Source organism: Myotis brandtii, unplaced genomic scaffold (genome assembly GCF_000412655.1).
Source record: "Myotis brandtii unplaced genomic scaffold, ASM41265v1 scaffold596, whole genome shotgun sequence".
NCBI lineage: Eukaryota > Metazoa > Chordata > Mammalia > Chiroptera > Vespertilionidae > Myotis > Myotis brandtii.
This window is the reverse complement of record NW_005370250.1, coordinates 452,090-471,596: the sequence shown is the minus strand read 5'-3', so window position 1 is coordinate 471,596 and position 19,507 is coordinate 452,090. Positions and strand designations below refer to the sequence as shown.

Here is a 19,507-nt window from a genome sequence, read left to right as displayed (position 1 = left end):
TAAGCATACATGTATGTTCATACTAGAGGCCTGGTACACAGAATTTGTGCATGGGTGGGGTCCCTAGGCCTAGCCAGTGATCAGGGCCAATCAGGTTACCCCCCTCCTTTCCTTACCGCCACCATGCAGTTCCCCGTCTCGCCGCCCATGCGCCACCACCGCGCAGTTCCCTACCTCCCCACCTGCCCCCTCCTCTTTCCCTCGCCACCCATGTGCCGTCCCTGCACAGTTCCCTACCTCCCCCCCTCACCGCCCGCGTCTGCTGCTACCCAGCTCCAGTTCCCCATCCCAGCCTGGGGCCCGGCCCCTTATCAGGACCTGCCAGCCCCGGGGAGGGATGGGGAGAGGGACCCAGGAGGTTGACCGCCAGCTCTCTGCCCCCCTGGGAAAGGGGCTGCGCCTGCCACCACCCACCCCCGGTTCCCTGTCCCAGCCGGGGTGAGGGCCTGGGAGGTTGGCCGGCAGGCCCCATCAGCGATCGGGTCCTGCAGGCTGGGGGCAGCTTCTGCATTGAGCATCTGCCCCCTGGTGGTCAGTGCGCATCATAGCAATCAGTCGTTCTGTCATAACGGTCGTTTAGGCTTTTATATACCAGTATATAGATATATGTAACTGTACATTATCAAGTACATTGCTGCTGTCTTTTTGAACAAACTTTTGTTAGATCAATTAAAATAAGAAAAATAAAAAGTTTTATTTTATTTTTACTTATTTTTTTTCCTTTGGTACTCTTTCATTCTTATGTAGATTCAAGATTCTGATCTATATTATTTTCCTTCTCTTTAAATTTAGAACTGTTAACATTTCCTGTATTGCAGGTCTACTGGCAACAAATTTCCTCGATTTTTGTTTGCCTGAGAAAGTCTTTATATCTGTCTCCTTTACTTTTGAAAGATAATTTCACAACATACAGAATTGTAGATTGGTGGGCTTTTTCTCTCAATACTTTATAAATGTTTCACTCCACTCTCTTTGTCCTTGCATGGTTTCTGAGTCAGATGTAATTCTCATCGTTGCTCCTTTATTTTTTTTTTAAGTGTTTTTTCCTCTGTTGTGTGTGTGTGTGTGTGTGTGTGTGTGTGTGTGTGTGTGTGTTTTGTTTTGTTTTCTTCAGGATTTTCCCTTTATCTTTGATTTTCTTTTTTTTATAGTTTTAAAACATGCTTAGGTTTACTTTTTTGGGCATTTATCCTGCTTGGTCTTCTCTGAGCTTCCTGGATCTGTGGTTGACATTAAATTGGGTAAATTCTCAGACATTATTTCAAATATTTCTTCTGTTCCTTTCTTCTCCTGATATTCCTATTTCATGTATGTTATGCCTCTTGCAGTTGTCCCACGGTTCTCCAGTATTCTGTTCATTTCTTTCTGTCTTTGTTCTCTGCTTTCGTTTTGGAGGTATGTATTGAGATATTCTTAAGCTCGGAGATTCTTACCTCTCTAATAAGCTCATCAAAGCCACTCTTCATTTCTCTTAGTGTTTTTTTTTTTTTTATCTCTAGCATTTTGTTGTTATTCTTAGGATTTCCATCTCTGCTCTCATTACTCATTTGTTCTTGCATGCTGTTTACTTTATCCATTAGAACCCTTAGCGTATTAATGATAATTGTTTTAAATTCCTGGTCTGCCATTTCCAACATCCCTGTCATATCTGGTTCTGATGCTTGTTCTTTCTCTTCAAATTATGGGTTGTTGTTTTTGTTTTGTTTTGTTTTGTTGCCTTTTCGTATGTTTTGTTGTTGTTGTTGTTTGTTTTGTTTTTGGGTGTGTTTTTTTATAGCTCCACATAATGTACTGGGTAAAATGCTTGTAAATAGGCCTTTAGTAATATAGTGGTAAAGTGTGTAGGGAGAGGAAGCATTCTTATAGCCCTATGATTTGTTCTGTCTTTTAGTCTGAGCCATGCCTCTGGACTGTGAACTTCACAAGTATTTCTCAGTTTTTTTCTTCTCTGCTTAGGGTGGATGGTGTGGTCAGATAGGTTCTGATGACACCTGGCAGGTCAGGCTCTGGTTAACTAATTTCTCCTGGGGGCAGACTCTGTTAAAAACAGTGTGCTCCCTAACTTCAAAACGGTTCTTTTTCCCCTCTTCCTGCTGAAAGCGTTTGGGACTTTTCTGATATTTACCGTGGGGACCTGGTGGAGCTCCTGCAGGTGAATCAGCATTATCCACAGTGAGCTTCCAGCAGTTCATCAATTACAGTTCAGCTTTTCCTACCCCAGCACTGGTTTCCATGGCATTGATCACTCATGAGTCTGCTCTGTTGTTCTGTCTCTCCAGTCTTGGAAGCAGTGGTTTGCCTTATGTCCTTCTCTGCCTTACAGACCCAAGAAGTGTTGATTTTTTTTTCTATTCAGTTTTTCCTTCTTAGGACAGAGTGGCAACTTTAAAGTGCTTACATGTAGAACCAGAAATCAGAATTCTGTATTACTTTTTAATTTAAATTTTAAATGCATAAGGAAAGACCTAATTTTATATAATAAATAGGATGACTCAACATTTTGAAAAGCTTAACTACTAATAAATTATGAAATTTTGGAATTGTCGTTTAAGTAGAAATTGTTTGTATTTTAGATAACGTTCACTCATCCAAGCCTAGACATTCAGGGCAGAAGCATAGAATATGCACAGCGACAAATATCCAAGGAATGTGGAGGCCTAAAGTCCCAAAATAAGGTAAGTTATCTTAGTTTATCTTCTGATAGGGACTATAACTAACGAACATATAAGTGAAGTTTTCTAGTCCTTCTAATTCTCTATATAGTTGAATTGTACTAGGGAAAAAAAATTTAGTGTATAAGTTTGCTACATAAGTGCTTGTAAACCCTAATACATAAATTCTATCCAAATTTCTAGTGTGAGTCTGGGGGATATCAACAGTGTATTTATCACCAGATAGAACCAATAAGAATTATACAGAGTTAATTTAATGGACTTCACCTTTAGCCCAGACCTGGAATTTTTTTTAGTCCCAGTACCAAATATCTGGGGAATAGAAGTTTGCCCCAACCTGGGTCAGGTGCTTACTTGTAGACTAGTCACTGTGTCCAGGGACTGGGGCCAGGAGATACAAATGCAACTTCTAGAAGCCCATCTGAATGGGTAAATAAAAGGATCATTTTGATTTAGACCTTGTAGGATTTATCTCCAGATTTACTTTGCTCCTTGGCCTCAAGGAGACAGTCTACCCAGAAGGAGGGGTGAGGGAGGTTGTATGCATATGCATATGCATATGCATTTGCATTTGCATATGTATATGAATATGTATGTGGTGTGGTGCATTTTAAGTTATTTTCAGAGACCTACATAGCCAAGCTTTAAAAAGTATATGTCTTTGTATTAGTTTACTAGGGCTATCATAACAAAGTACAACAGACTAGATGGCTGGAACAACAAGAATTTATTTTCTTATGAGTCTGGAAACTGAAGTCCAAGGTCAAAGTGTTAGCAATTTGGTTTCTTCAGGGACCTCTCTCCTTGGCTTGTAAGTGGCCACTTTCTTGGTGTGTCCTCACAGGTCTTTGCTCTTTCATGCATATCCTGGTGTCTCTCTCTGTGTCCAATTTCCTCTTAAAAGTACGCCAGTCAAATTGGATGCATTAAGGTTCACTCTCAGGGCCTTCTTTGAACTTAATGACCTTTTTAAAGTCCCTGTATCTAAATATAGTGACTTTCTGAGATAGTGGAAGTTGGTGCCTCAACTCATGAATTTGGAGAGGACATGGTTCAGCCCATAACATTCTACCCGTCTGGTCCCCTAAATTCATGCCTTTCTCACACGCAAAAATTCACTCCATCACAGCAGCCCCCAAGTTTAACCCATTCCAGCATCAACACTCAGTCCCAAGTCTCATCTAAGTTTCATCTAAATCAAGAGTGGGGTGAGACAAAATATGATTCATCCTGAGACAAAATACCTTTCTATCTGGAAACCTGAGAAGCCTGAGCAGTTACCTGCTTCAAACTGTGATTGTGGGAAAGGCACAGAATCGATATTTCCATTCCAAAAGGGAGAAACTGGAAAGAAGAAAGGAGTCATGGGTTTCTTAAACAAGTCCAAAACTTAGCAGAGCACAAATTTCATTAGATTTTTACGGCTCAGAAACAATCCTCTTTGGCTTGATTTTTTTTTATTCCTTCGCGGGGGTGGCCCTGACCCTGGGCTTCCTGGCCCACGGGAACTGAGGAAGTGGCCCCATCCTATTGAACTGAGGAGACAGCCCTAACATTTCCAGTTCTTCCCTTAAAAGATAATGCATGTTCCCAGCCAGATAGCTCTGTTTGCCAGTCCTGTAAATGCTATTACTTTGACAACCTTGATTCATTTCCTCTCAACTCTGTCCCCTTAGATCCAACCTGGCAGCATTTCAGCTGAGGTGGTTGATAGGATCTATGAGTCACACCATAACCTCTTTATCCTATGATTATCTAGCCACACCTTTGGTATTTTCTTCTTTTTTATCCACACCCGAGGATATGTTTATTGATTTTGAAAGAGAGAGAGACATCCATTGCACCCAGATGGGATCGAACCCACAACCTTTTGGTGTATGGGACAATGCTCCAGCCTACCTATCCAGCCTGGCCAGGGCCACACCTTTGGTGCTTTCTTCAGAGCATGCTTATAAGTTCTGCCTTCCACAAAACACTAGAATACAATTCTTTCCCCCCCTTTTTTTACCACTTCCTTTCACTATCCAGTATTATGTTTAAAGTTCAAGGCTATCTAGGTTTTTTATTACGTGCACCTCAAAACTTTTTGCGCCTCTGTCTATTACCCAGTTTCAAAGCCATTGCCACATTTTAGGTATTTGTTACAGCAACCCACTTCTCAGTACCAATAGATGAGTCACGATTCTCCAGAGAAACAGAACCAATAAGACGTGTATATATAGAGGTTTCTTTTAAGGAATTGGCACACGTGATAGTGGAGGTACATCTCCAAACCCTGCAGGGTAAGCTGTCGGGCTTGAGAAGCAGGGAAGAGTTGCAATCAGTCTGTTCCATTAAGGCCTTCAGCTGATTGGATGAGGTTCACCTATATCATGGAGGCTGATCTTCACTCTTCATTGTCCACCAATTTAAATGTGAATCTCATCCAAGAAACATCTGTACTTAAACATTGAGAGTAATGTTTGACCAAATATCTGGGCACCATGACCCAGCAAAGTTGACACATAAAATTCATGTTTACGGTCCTTATTGCAGTTTTCATCTCTTCCCTTTGTAGGTCCCTCGACACGTCAGCTTTCAAGATGAGGATGAGATTGTCAGAATAAACCCTCGAGATATCTTAATCCGTCGCTATGCGGACTACAGGCATCCTGACATGTGGAAAAATGACTTGGAGAGAGATGATACTGACTCCAATATTCAGTTTTCTAAACCAGACAGTAAAAAATCAGACTATCTGTACTCTTGTGGGGATGAGACTAAGTTAAGTTCATTCAAAGACTCTGTGGTATTTAAGACACAGCCTTCCTCATTAAAATTTAAGAAGTCAAAACGAAGAAAAGAAGATGGTGAGCGTTCTCGCTGCGTATACTGCCAGGAAAGGTTTAATCATGAAGAAAACGGCAGGGGGAAGTGCCAGGATGCTCCAGACCCTATTAAAAGATGCATCTATCAAGTTAGTTGCATGCTCTGTGCCGAGAGCATGCTGTATCATTGTATGTCAGACTCAGAGGGAGACTTTTCTGATCCCTGTTCATGTGACACTAGCGATGACAAGTTCTGCCTACGATGGTTAGCCTTGGTAGCTCTTTCTTTCATTGTACCATGTATGTGCTGCTACGTCCCTTTGAGAATGTGCCATCGTTGTGGGGAGGCATGTGGGTGTTGTGGTGGGAAACATAAGGCTGCTGGATGAAAGGATCTAGGGCCAAAATGAGTTTAAAATCTTTGTTTCCAGGCACTAGCTAACTTGGATTTGCAGAAGCTTTCGGCAAGCAACATGAAATCTTGCCTGGTGTCATAGGGGCCACGCGTGGAGGAAGCAGCACTCGTCAGTTCTTGGCATTTCACAAATGCCAGCCATGCCTAACTTTTCCCTTGAGCGCATGGCACGTTTTGTTACAGGTTGTAAAGCGTATTTGCAAAAGGAAACCATTTCTGGTTATTGGCTATAAAAAGGGATCATAAAATATGATCTGACTAAAAGGGATTAATTTTTGGCATTTTTGTATATTTATGCATTAGGTGATGGGACTTTTAAAGGTTTGAATTCATTAGGACATGAACTAAAAGTGCACTAGGGAACAGCTGATTTCAATCTAAGAAAAGTTAACACTTGGAAATTATAAGAAGTTAAACAAGTGCACCTAAATCATTTATTGTTTTTTGAAAGCAGTTTTATGTATAAATAACAAATGTTTATATTTAACTAAATACAAGGTACGAATTATGACATTAAACTTTTCTTCCCCTTCCTAGTTCTGAAGTAGATGTACATATATCTACGGTCACATTCCATTATATTTTGCATATTTTACTCATCTAATTAATATAACATTTTTATTCCATGTGAATGATTTGATATTTCCATCTTTGTTTCCTGTTGGCTACGGTTTATATTGAGTTCTATCTGTACATTCTGGTAATCTAAAATTCTTTAAAATATTCTAATAGCCTTGAGTGACCAACTTTTTTTTAAAGCACAGATATAATCGTCTAATGTTCTGATGGGAACGTAACACTTATTTTTATATAAAAAGAGATTGTGTAAACATAGAAAAAAAAAGAGGTTTTGGGGGCTGTTGTTTTGTTTTTTGTGGTATTCAACCAGCAAGTTGTTTTCTTTCAGAGTTTCCTCCTTCAAAAAATTATATTGCATTTACAAATATGTCACAAGACAAAGAAGTGTAACTGGATGGTTAGTGTAAAAGTTTCCTCCTAAGATCTCCGTTTATCATTCTGCTAACCCAGAATTCGTTCAGCTGTGTTACTAATTTTTTTAGCTTAATCCTCAGTGCTCATTATTCACATAATACCAGTAGCTTTTTTCAGTTGCATTTTATTTTATTTAAACCAGCCAAAAGCAAAATTATTTTACGTTAAAGTATGTGCTAAACTATCCCAGGAAAGTATTTAATCCAACATTGTGAATGAAATACCTTGTACATAAAAATTTATTTCTTTTGCCGAGCATTGTATCACTGGATGTTTTATTTACAAAGTAGTTGGATAAGCGTTCCAACAAATTATTTAAAGTACTTTGGGATCAAATTGTCTTCTTTTTTTTTTTTTTAACTGTTACATTTAAACTCTAATCAAGTAAGGGTTCTTTAAGAACATTCCCTTAGAGGGATCAAGTTGAGAAGCGTGCCTTTCTATTTAATGGCTTGAAGTTTCAGAAGTGATAAACATTAAAATCACACTACCATTTGAAGCTCATTTTCTATGCACGTTTTTAAATGTCATTTATGTATCATTCTTTTTACGTTCACACTTAAGCTTGTGTTAGCTGTCTTCTTTTGCCCCAGATCAAACTGAACAATGTATATAACACTATCTGTCTGTAAAATACTTTTTTTAAGAAAGCATTTATATTTATATGACAGCTTGAACTGACAACATTGTGTATATAGATCATCTTGAAGTATTATTTCACATTGAAAAGAAGAAAAATATATTGATAACTATAGATGTTATGAAGAAGAGGTTATTTCTAGTTTTGTACTAAAAATCAATTGGATGAACTAAATCCAAACGTGACACTGTCGCAGCAGTTTTAAGTCTTATTTTTACTGTTTATATATTTGGACGCTGCTGTACCAGATGATCTTCATCCCTGAAGTTTTCAGCTAAACTCGGTTACCTAGAATAGACTGTTAACTTTCAAAATTACTTCTTACTGATGGAATGGAAATATTGATTTTCCTTATGAATAAATTTTCATATTTGTAAGTGTGGAGTTTATAATTCAGGTTTGAGCAAGGTGTGAATAACTGAAGAAAATAACTTGCTGGCTATATAGGAAAATCTGTGGAAATGGACTGTGTATATATTTCTGGGGAGAACAAATATAATCATTTCTTCTGTTAAGCACTAATCAGTATAGTGCAACTCCTGGTTCTGTACTGTATTTTATATGCAACATATATGCTTTAATATTTTAATGTTTGTGCATTAATATTTTCAAATTGTTTTAACCACTTTGCTGCTAAGATTTTGCCGTCCCATCCCCATTTTTTTCCTTTACAATTTTAAACAAGTTTCTTCATTAAAAACGATGGTGATAAAATGGTTTTATTTCACCTTGGATCTTTATAGTTAACACACCCAGTTTCTAAATTGGTCTAGAAAACTAGTAACATGTTATCTGAATCCCTATGTGGAAAGTTTCTCTTGAGTAAATTAGAATTCGTATGTGAAAAATAAAGGGTGGTTTAAATTTCTTGCTCTAACGTGTATAGGTATGTTCAGGGACATTTTCTCGTTCCGCATACAGATTTGGCACTGCACTGCCAGCTGGCTTTTCTAAAACCTTTCTCTGTTTTTAATCTGGTAGTTTAAGCAAATGGCTAAACAGAACTGCTTACGTAATAATAGTAAATATGGAAAATGAAATCATCTAGATGGCATGACAAGAAAGACTTCGGTCTGATGGTGTGTTGTGTTCAGACCTGATAATTCGGAAATGTTTTTTCTCCTGCCTTGAAGGTGGGGGGCTAGTGAGGGAATCTCTAGGTTTCTGAAGAAATAATGAGGTGTGGAACTTCAGCACCACCTACTGGATGATTTATAGGCCAGAACCGTGAGGTAGCAATTGGGGTCTGACAGGGTTCGTCACTATTACTGTAAAGGGCTATTTGAGTGGTGGTCACCGCCAAGCGGAGAAAGCAGGAGTAAGATCTATATCTCAGACTATAAAAGGAATATTTTACCTAACGTGTCTTGTTGGTTGCTGAAAGATTTTAAGCACTTTTTCCTCATATATCCTGAATTAAAATATTTTATTGATATTTGGAACTGGCAATCAATCTTAATTAATGGATGTGCCGAAGCATTTATAGAACCAATTCTTTCAACTTTCTAAAGCCATTACCAAATGGTATTCTTATTTTTCCTCCCATTGCTAGTCAGGGAGAATTTTTAAAAAAATAAACATCAATTACATCAAGACAACTTTAGAGGGAGTATGTGTTTATGTCTCTGGGATGCTGGGGCAGGGGAAAACTTGAAATTACCTATTTTCATTGGTTATTCAGCAGTGCCTAATATGAACTTTTGAAGTAATACAAATGCACTTTTAATTCTTGTTATAGTGCCATCTGATATCTTAGGTAAGTCTTGCTTTTTCTTTTATTTTTCTTCCCCATCCTCAACTCCAACCCCCATTTAATTGAACACCACAAAGATGTTTCTTAATATCCATACAAGTCTCCCAAATACAAAAAAGTACTTTCCTCTATATTTAAAGAATCTGAAGGGTGTTTCTTATATTGAAATTTGTTTTTAGTCTTGTGATTACACTTTAGACTATGTATTTAGGAGTGGGTTCATATTGAAATTTGTTTTTAGTCTTGTGATTACACTTTATGTATTTAAGAGTGGGTTTTTAATTTTAGCCCAAAGATGCATTAAGCAAGTGTAACATTTTTCTAAAAACTTTGAAACCTTAGTTACCTGAAAAACAGATTCTTCACTAAATATCTTGTTCTTAATTTGACCTCCAGAATTACATTTCTAAGTATAAGAGAAAGTACTGGAAACTTGCATTGTTGTGTACTTAAACATTTTTTGGTCTGTAAACCACCATGAGATATTTTGCAGGAAATCAAAACAAAAAAGAAATCACAACCTGGAGTGATTTATATAAACCAAAAACAAGGGCTTTAAGGTATTAAGGTACTGTTTGCTAGCAGCCAGGTGGTTATAAACCTTTCATATGCTTTGATTCACTGATGTTAGCCATTGTTTCTGGAAGCTCCTTAAATTGCATAAGTTGCTAGTTTTGAAAATTTTCAAAAATAATCTAGTCGAAAATCTTATGTATTAAAGATACACATAGATTTTTGTGAACATTACCAGTATGTAGTGTCGTTTGCTTTCTATTCTTGACCTCAGAAGTGCCTCACTTGTATATTACTTCCATTAAAAGCTTGACTGCATTCTTTCTAATAAGCATTGAAGTATTGTTTAACTCATGTCATAATGTATCTCCTTAGATATAGTTGACTAGCTTGGTAGTTTTGGGTATATAATGTAAATATGCATATATAAGTTTGTAACTGTTTTTGTTACATCATACCCATGTAATTGGACATATCAGATGATATCAAAGAATTTGTTTTCATTACCTGATTAAACCTATCATGAAATATAAAAAGACTTTTTCTTACTCTTCTAGAGGATAACAAACTCACGTAAGAAATAATAATTATGAGAGGAGGAAGCAATAGTAGAAATGGAAGCTTTTGATCATAATTTTGTAAGGTAATATTTTTAACTGAGAATTAAAATATAGTTCATCTTAATGACTTACATATTCACCCTTGATTGTATCCAGATTTTTTACAGTCTGTTACCTAATATTGTACATTATATTTATTGGTTGGGGAATACGTTACAGCTAAGTCTAGATTAACCACCTTAACTGGTAGGTGAGACATGTTTAACCCAAGACGGCTACTAATTCTTTTTGTGTGTCTCCTAGTAAGTTTCAAAATTTGGCTTAACTTGTAATATAAACAAAGATAGCCAATAATCTAAATGAAAAATTATTGGGATATTACTTAAAATCATAGTGTATTTCAACACCAAAATAACCATTAGCTTATTGTAATACAGTTGGATTTGTTTGAAATCAAAAATTAACTGTTTATACCTTTAACCATGAATTACGAAATGTAATCTCATGTGCTTATTTACAGGTTTTTCAGAAATTTGCTTTATAGTCTTCCCCTCAAGTTAATACCCACAAGTAAGTAGGATGGTCTTCACATCAGAGAAATTGAAACTAGGGTTCCTGCTTGGTCATCAGTTAAGTATCATGTACACAGTGGTCCTTTGAAAAAAGTCGATAGTAATATGAGATCTGGAGTCAACTCATTTAAATTAGCTGCTCTAAATTTGCAGTTTCAGACCCTTGAAATGATGTTCAAAAACATAATTCATAATAAAAGTCTAACTGCAAAACATAGGTGAAATGGTGTTTTGTCTAGCAATCTTTATTTTTGTTAATGTATTTTAAATGATCACTTTCAATCCTCAAATAACCCTATATTGTATTATCTTCATTTTACTAAAGAGGAGATTTAGGCTTCAAGAGGTTAATAAATATTCCCAAAATCTCTTTAGAGGCACCAGGATTTGAAATTTGCTTACTCCAAAGTCATATTTTAGTCACAGTGCATTTTGCCTTTTGTTACAAAGGTCACTTTTATAGAATAAGCATTGTTTTGTTCAAATGCAATTTTTTAAGGGAATACTTTCTTAATTTCCAATCACATTTGTTTCATTTCTGGGTTCGCTTTTTATCTATCTTACTAGGTTATGCACTATCCATCATATGGCACGTGGAGTTCCATAAAATTGGGATGATGCTTCAATATGTATCAATTGTATGCTGATCCAATAGAAAGCACTAAAGACATTTCATATATATATATATATATTTGTGTGTGTGGTATTGTTCATCTTGCCCAATTGGTATTTTGCTAAAGACTTTGAGTCAGAGGGATTCTTTTTCACCCAAGCATTGGTACTTCCTCTTGAGATAGTAGGGGGGGAAATGCTCTCAAATGAGTCTTCTGTCTTCTGTCCTGTTTCTTTTCAAAGGGCCAGCCGCTTGTACATCAGTTATCCCACAAAGCCTGCCTTTGAACCAAAGTTCCATTTGCACATGTGTCAGAATGATTAGGTTAGTGTCCCCTCCTCCCCCAAACTTAATTTTAACCTGGAAATAATTTGTAGTAACCTACAGGCTGTGTGCAATTAGGAAAGAGGTTGGACAGAAAGAATTCCAGAATTTCTAATACTGAAATAATTCTTTCTGGACAGTGAAACTTAAGGAGACCTGTGTAGCTTTTGTCCCCATTGCTTTTTAATTTTGCATTTCAAAATTGCAAGCTATTTATTTATATCTTTTTATTTACTTTTGAAATGGGATACAGAAGATCTTAAGTATATTACTTAAGTATATTACTAACATAAACCTCTTCTTGTGCCCTCTATATTTTCTTCCCTCCTTTCCTCAGTTATAGGAATACTAGAGGCCCGGTGCACAGATTCGTGCACGGGGGAGGAGGGTTCCCCTCAGCCTGGCCTGCGCCCTCTTGCAATCCGGGACCCCTTGGGGGATGTCCGACTGCTGGTTTAGGCCAGGCTGGCATGCAGGGATCGGGCCTAAAGCGGCAGGAGGTCAGGGAGGAGCCCCAGCCGAGCGCTGCTAGAACTCATCCCGGCCCACTGTGCCTGCCGCCGCCGCTTGGTAGCACTGCCAGGACAGCTGCGCTCGCCAGATACGAACCCCACTTCTGGCTAAGCAGTGCTCCCCCTGTGGGAGTGCACTGACCACTGGGGGCAGCTCCTGCACTGAGCGTCTGCCCCCTGGTGGTCAGTGTGCATCATAGTGACTGATCGACCGGTCGCTTAGGCTTTTAATATATACAAACATTTCTCCAAAACTAGGAGGGGAAGAATTCATGGAGAAGAAATTTCAACAGTTTATTATAATTATTTTTTAAATTATTGTATTCTGGAGAAAAGCCAGCAAGCCTAACTGTGTTTTTCATCGGTAGGGGAAGCCAGTGTGTCGCCATCTTAAAATTTAAGAGAAAACAAAGTTTTATGAATCCCTTAGCTTTGGGATAGTTGTGCATCATAGTGACTGAGGCTCGCGAGCCACATGCGGCTTTTTGGCCCCTTGAGTGTGGCTCTTCCTAAGCCTTAGGAGTACCCTAATTAAGTTAATAACAATGTACCTACCTATATAGTTTAAATTTAAAAAATTTGGCTCTCAAAAGAAATTTCAATCGTTGTACTATTGATAATTGGCTTTGTTGACTAATGAGTTTGCTGACCACTGGGATAGTTTAATAGTTCTTGTTAAATTGCCAAAGTAAAATGCACATGGCATATACTCCAGAATTTTAAGAAGGAAGTAGGAATTCAACCCAAATGACTTAAGATTACTGAAGAAGTTGATTTTATTGATGTTTTAGGGCTGGGAGACATCTTTGAGATTATAAATACAACACCCTTATTTTGCAAATGTAGAAACAGGCCCAAGCAGGCTACGATATTAGTGCAAGGTCATAGTAACAACCTGCACATGTAACCTGTACATCCAGCTACCTGAGGCGCATCTCTTGCAGGCCCCTCAAATTCAATATGCCCCAAGCTGATTTTCTCTATTCTTTAAACTTTTTTTCCTTTTCTCTGTCTTGATAGATGGTGGCACCATTGCCCTTCTAGTAGTCTAAACCAGAAGCTTGATCGCCATCCCTAATTTCTATTTTTCCTCACTTTTCACCATTGATTCTCCATTTTCTGCAGTTCTATTTCCTAATCCAGTGTCCCTCAAATCTGTCCATGTTCCCGTCTGCCCTCACTGCCACTATCCTAGGAGAAGTCATCTCACACTACTGACGTTGGGGATTTGGCATTGAATCACTTGGGCGTCGGTTTTTAAAGAGATGGTTTATATTTTAAAGAATTGGAAGGTGAAAATAACTTAAGACTGCAACAAAATGGTAATAAAAAGTTGAGATCTTCAGAGTCCAATATCCCCAGGTTCAGACAAAAATGATTTGTGGTAGGATTGAGGAATCAAGGGATGGTGACTTTAAAGACTAATCCAACATCTAGAACCACCTAGAGAATTAAGAGTAACTTCAACTACAAAGTGCAAGCTTATAGAGATGATCAACTTTAAGCTATTTATATGTTCACCTTTTCTCAAACCCATTCCCTTTTTTACATGAGGTAAGCTTGTTGTCTGTTGTGGTGGTGGTGGTTTTCTGAGAGCTTGGGTAAAGAAAAGAAGCCATTACTGGAAACCTTTGAAATCTTACTGTTAATAGTATTTTAAGTAAATCAATAACTCCATAAGCAAGTGAACCCATATTTAAAAGATTTTCTTTGCTTTTTACAAGTCATTCTTCCCTTATCAACATCAAAAACTGACTACCTAGTATAGATTTCCCCTCTTGAAGGTCACAGCTCCAGACAAGGCTGACTACTTCAAGGATGTTGGACAGGTAGACATTGTATTTATATTTTTATTAACTTTTTTAATACTTACTTGAGGCTATGTTTTGTTTTGTTTTGCTTTGGGGCGGGGCGGGGGTGTTTTTTGTTCATTTTTTGTTTTTTAATGAAAAAGCCTCAGGGAGGGAGTGGAAGCAGGAAGCTGTTGGAGAAGTGTGGACAGGACATTCGCTGACCAGGGATGGAACACACAACCTTTTGGTGTGTGGGACAATGCTCCAACCAACTGAGCCTCCAGCCAGGGCTTGGGCAGGTAACATTTTAGGTATATAGTCAAGGAAGGCCATGCAAACAAGTGGGAAAAGAAATCATCCAGGTTAAAGGAAGAGCAAGCAGTGCAAAGGCTCTGAATAGAAAGAAGCTTGGTTTAAGGAACAGCAAGAAGACTAGTATGACTGGAGGGCAGCGTGAGGCAGCTCATGAAATGAGGTAAAGTCAGAGACAGCAGGTGCCAGATCTTGTGGGGACTTGAGGTCATGGGAAAGAGTTTGGATTTTATTCTGAGAATGATAATAGAGATCTACTGAAAGGTTTGAAGAGGGTCATTTCATGTGCTAGCTGCTAAGTAGCTTTTTTTTGTTTTTAATAGAAAACCCAATTCTGGTTTCAAATGTTGGGCTGGTATTGCCTCAAGCTTTGTCCTGACTTTGAAATGCTCTCCCCCACTACTTCCCTGTTTCTAAACCTGATGAACGTTTCTTAGACATCATTCACCGAGCAGCTTTTGACGCATTCTTTGCTCCTTTGGTACTACGCCATCCTGGTTTCCTCCTGTTCCACTGGTTTCTCCTCTCTGCTAGATCCTTCTCCTCTTTCCTCGGTATGGGAATCAATTCTCTTTTCTAGCAACACTCCCCTCTGAGGGGATCTCATCCAATCCTCGTTACCTGTCCTAAATAGACCTCTAGTAACCTCATTTAGATCTACTTGGCCTCCTCTTGGATGTCTTGCATTTCAATTGTAATAAGGCCAAAGCAGAACTCTTGATTTCCCCCTCCAAATGTTCACTACCAGTCACGTTGCTTAAAGAAATGTTCAAAATTTGCAAAGTTGCTTGAAGAATTACTGTCTTTCCTCATCAAGAGACTCATCGATTGCAGATCTACACAGGGCTCATGGTCCACACCTCAGTTATCTCCTGCCCACACTTCTCTGACAGCTTCCTGCTTCAACTCCCACCCTGAGGGCTTTTATTTTTAGAATTGAGTTATTACCTTACATTTATTGAATATTTGTCTTTTCCAATTGTTATTACTTTTTTTTTCTTTACTTGACAGTTATTTATTTCACTCTGTTCCTTTCCTTCTCACTCGTACTTTGTGAACAGGTAATGAAGAATCAGAACTTAACATTTATATGCCTATGTTGGACATATTTACATACAGTATTTAATTCCTCAATACTGTTGTGAAGTGGGTGTGATTATTTCTGTTTTACAGATGGGGAAACTGAGGGCATACAGAAATTAAGAAACGTACCTACATTAAGTGTGGGAACTGAAATTCAAATTCTGTTTTTTTCTGACTCCCACTCTTTCCTGGCTACCATTCTGCCTTTATAGGGTTTCCTCCCTCCTGTACTCCTTAAAGTCTCTGGCCAATCCTCCTCCCTCTCCCCATCCCACCCCCTCAAATTCCTGTGATTGTATTTTATCTCATTATTCTGCATTTTCTCTTATACTCACTGACCTATTACCCACCAGTGACACTCAGGTAGTAGTTTTCCAGTGACAGTCAGCGGTTCTCAACCTGTAGGTTGCGACCCCTGAAAATACATCCTGCATATCAGATATTTACATTACGATTCATAACAGTAGCAAAATTACAGTTATGAAGTAGCAACGAAAATAATTTTATGGTTGGGGGTCACCACAACATGAGGAACTGTATTAAAGGGTCGCGGCATTAGGAAGGTTGAGAACCACTGCGAGAGGATTAGCTTCATGACTGCATCAATATCCAGGCCACTTAACTCTGTTAAGCCTGTGCTTTGAAGACTTAGAAAGGAAATGTCTAACGTGTTTCTGTGATGTCTTTATTTGCTTTCTGGTAATGGAGCAGCATTAAGACTATTGTGCTTAGTAAATGCTGGCACCCATCTTTTACTGTCTGTAGTTTAATATGCAATTGATTAAAATCTCTACTTCCCATGACAGTGTAGGTTTAATCTGTGTGTATCTTGATAGAGAATTTCTCCTTAGCATTTAAAAAAATCATTTTCTTCTATATTAATTGATACTTTTCTTAGATTTTTCTCACTTAATTTTTTTAAAATTCTACTCACTTAATTTTTAATATAGGTAAACCTAATAATACATGATAGGGTTTTTAACCAGAATTAACCATTTGTACTCCATAAGCGTCTATAGACGCAAGCGGCAGACCTTTTTTAATTAAATTCAAAATATCATGGCAGTTAACTGGCTAAATTATTTATTATTAGTATTAGTATGTAAAGTAGTAACTACATGATTAAATAAATGCTTTACTCATACTCGGTTCTTTTTAAAAGAATCGTGACTGTTTAACCAGAAATAAAAACAATGTAGTATGTGGTTTAAAACAGGTGTAGAAATAAAATTTGTGGCAATAGCGCAAAAGCTGGGAGGGGAGACATGGAATTATAAGATTCTTAGACTGTAAGTGAAATGTTATCACTTGAAGGCAGACTGGTAAATATTTACATTATAAACTCTAAAGTAACCTTTAAAATAGCAAAACGGAGTTACAGAGGGTTTCCGAGATAGCCTGTTACATTACTAGACTGGAAAGCATTGGTTCTTCAGACGGCCCAGCACCTAACGTGCATAACACAAAAACACTCAGTAAGGTTTTTTCTTAAAGGTGCCAACCTCCCAGCAAGCAAATTGGGTTTTGAAATTACAGTTTTCTTCATCAGGGCTTCTGCCTCCACTAGTTTCAGATATTGGATGGAGCTCAATAGAAAATGTTATGTCCCAGTCCAGAGTAACCCTTCCTTGTACCTATGAATTGTACAAAGTGCAATTTCACTCGGGCAGGAACTGAATGTTATTCAAATGTTTGTCCTTCAGCCCCACAGAGCACTTCTTCATTTTGATTTGTAGCGCAACTTAGAAGTTCACTAAATATTTGCTGAATCCATCAATGATTGGCCACATGTTATTTAAAGCCTACCGTTTCCCATTCCCTAACAGTGAATAAAAATACATTCACTACTTCAGTTATTTACTCAGTGTCAGGGTCCCTTCTCTGAAGAAGTTCTGAACACTTTTTTTGTTGTTGTTGTTAATCCTCACCTGAGGATATTTTTCCATTGAGTTTTAGGGAGAGTGGAAGGTGGAGGGAAAAGCAGAGAGAAACATCGATGTGAGAGAAAATCATCAATTGGTTGCCTCCTGCACAAGCCCTGACCAGGGCCCAGGTCTGGGTAGGAGCCTGCAACCAAGGTACGTGCCCTTGACCAGAATCAAACCCAGGACCCTTTGGTCCACAGGCCGATGCTCTATCCATTGAGCCAAATTGACTAGGGCTAAACACATTTTTGAAGGACTAAAGGAGTGGAGAAAATAGAGTCCAGCGACTTTCATTCTCTCACAAAAGACTTCAATAACATGCATCCTCTAGAGAAATTTATTTTCCTTCTCAGTAAGGTGCAAATAAAAATGTTTTCAAATTCATATAGTTCAATTTCTTGGGCTGTTTCTCTATCTTTAAAGTGTTATAGGCCTTGCTCTCTGCCTCTAACTTTGAAAATAGTGACTGGGGGTGGGAGGTTGAGTAGGGACGGGGTGAGGGCTGGGCTGTGGTCCTCTGACCTTTCTCCATGGACTCCTCATCTCTAATCACCCCTTGAATATTGGAGCCCCAAACTTTCCATCCCAGGATATCTTTGCTTCCCACTCATTGCACACTTGCTGGAGAAACCTCATTGATTTGGGGGCTTCAGCTGCCACCCATATATAGATGACATCTAAATCTAATTTTGGCCCAGATACCGCTTGTAAGTATGAAATCTCCAATTGCAGAGGTTCTTGGGTGACACACCCCGAAACCAGAGAGGAGGGAGCCCTATTCCTTGCGGGGCCATGTGATTCCACCTTCCGCCATGGGTTACATTGTTGCACCCCTTGAATATTGGAGCCCCAAACTTTCCATCCCAGGATATCTTTGCTTCCCACTCATTGCACACTTGCTGGAGAAACCTCATTGATTTGGGGGCTTCAGCTGCCACCCATATGTAGATGACATCTAAATCTAATTTTGGCCCAGATATCGCTTGTAAATATGAAATCTCTAATTGCAGAGGTTCTTGGGTGACACACCCCGAAACCAGAGAGGAGGGAGCCCTATTCCTTGCGGGGCCATGTGATTCCACCTTCCGCCATGGGTTACATTGTTGCTGGGGCACTGCCGGCCCTGAATCTGGTTTACTACACAATTGCCAGTGGAGACACCCTCCTGGATATCTTATCCGTGGAGCAAGGATTGGCAAACTAGCTTATGGTCCATGTCTGATCTGACAGCAGTTCTTATACAACCTGCAAGCTAAGAATGGCTTTTACATTGTAAGTGTAGCTATGTTCCAGGAGCACCTAATATATGGACAATGAAATTTGAATTTCACGTCTTGATTTTTGTCAACCACTTAAAAAAATGGCAACACAATGTGCTACCAGTGGAATGAGAAGGGGCAAGGAAAAGCCTGTCTGTAGTGGTGAAAAGGGCATGGCAGTGTTCTACCAACCTATCCTATATAATAGTCCATGTCTGATCTGACAGCAGTTCTTATACAACCTGCAAGCTAAGAATGGCTTTTACATTGTAAGTGTAGCTATGTTCCAGGAGCACCTAATATATGGACAATGAAATTTGAATTTCACGTCTTGATTTTTGTCAACCACTTAAAAAAAATGACAACACAATGTGCTACCAGTAGAATGAGAAGGGGCAAGGAAAAGCCTGTCTGTAGTGGTGAAAAGGGCATGGCAGTGTTCTACCTACCTATCCTATATAATAAAAAGGTAATATGCAAATTAACTGTTGCACCATCATAAGATGGCTGCACCCACAGCAGAGGTGGGGTTCCCGTAACACAAGCTGGCTGCAACCACAGCGGAGGCAGGGTTCCCGTAATGAGCCATAACGAGCGATCAGCAAGGACCTGAGGCTGCGTGCCCCCGCCCGGTGGGATGGGGAACCTCAAAGCGTGCCCCCCGGCCTAGGCCGGAGGACCTCAGGCCATGCCCCCCCGCCCCAGCACCAGGCCGGGGACCTCAGGCCACACCCTGGTGCTGGGCCAGGGACCTGAGGCTG

General features: G+C 38.9%; 1 protein-coding gene across 1 annotated transcript in view; it reads left to right on the top strand.

The window, feature by feature from the left end:
* Positions 1 to 8,243, top strand: part of SPRED1 (sprouty-related, EVH1 domain containing 1) — a 120,549-nt gene extending 112,306 nt beyond the window's left edge. Inside the window, exons 6-7 of the mRNA XM_005879350.2 lie at positions 2,574 to 2,675; positions 5,230 to 8,243. Of these exons, the coding sequence (XP_005879412.1) occupies positions 2,574 to 2,675; positions 5,230 to 5,868 (741 nt within the window). The 3' untranslated portion in view covers positions 5,869 to 8,243. The remainder of the gene's footprint in view (positions 1 to 2,573; positions 2,676 to 5,229) is intronic.
* Positions 8,244 to 19,507: the final 11,264 nt, after the last annotated feature.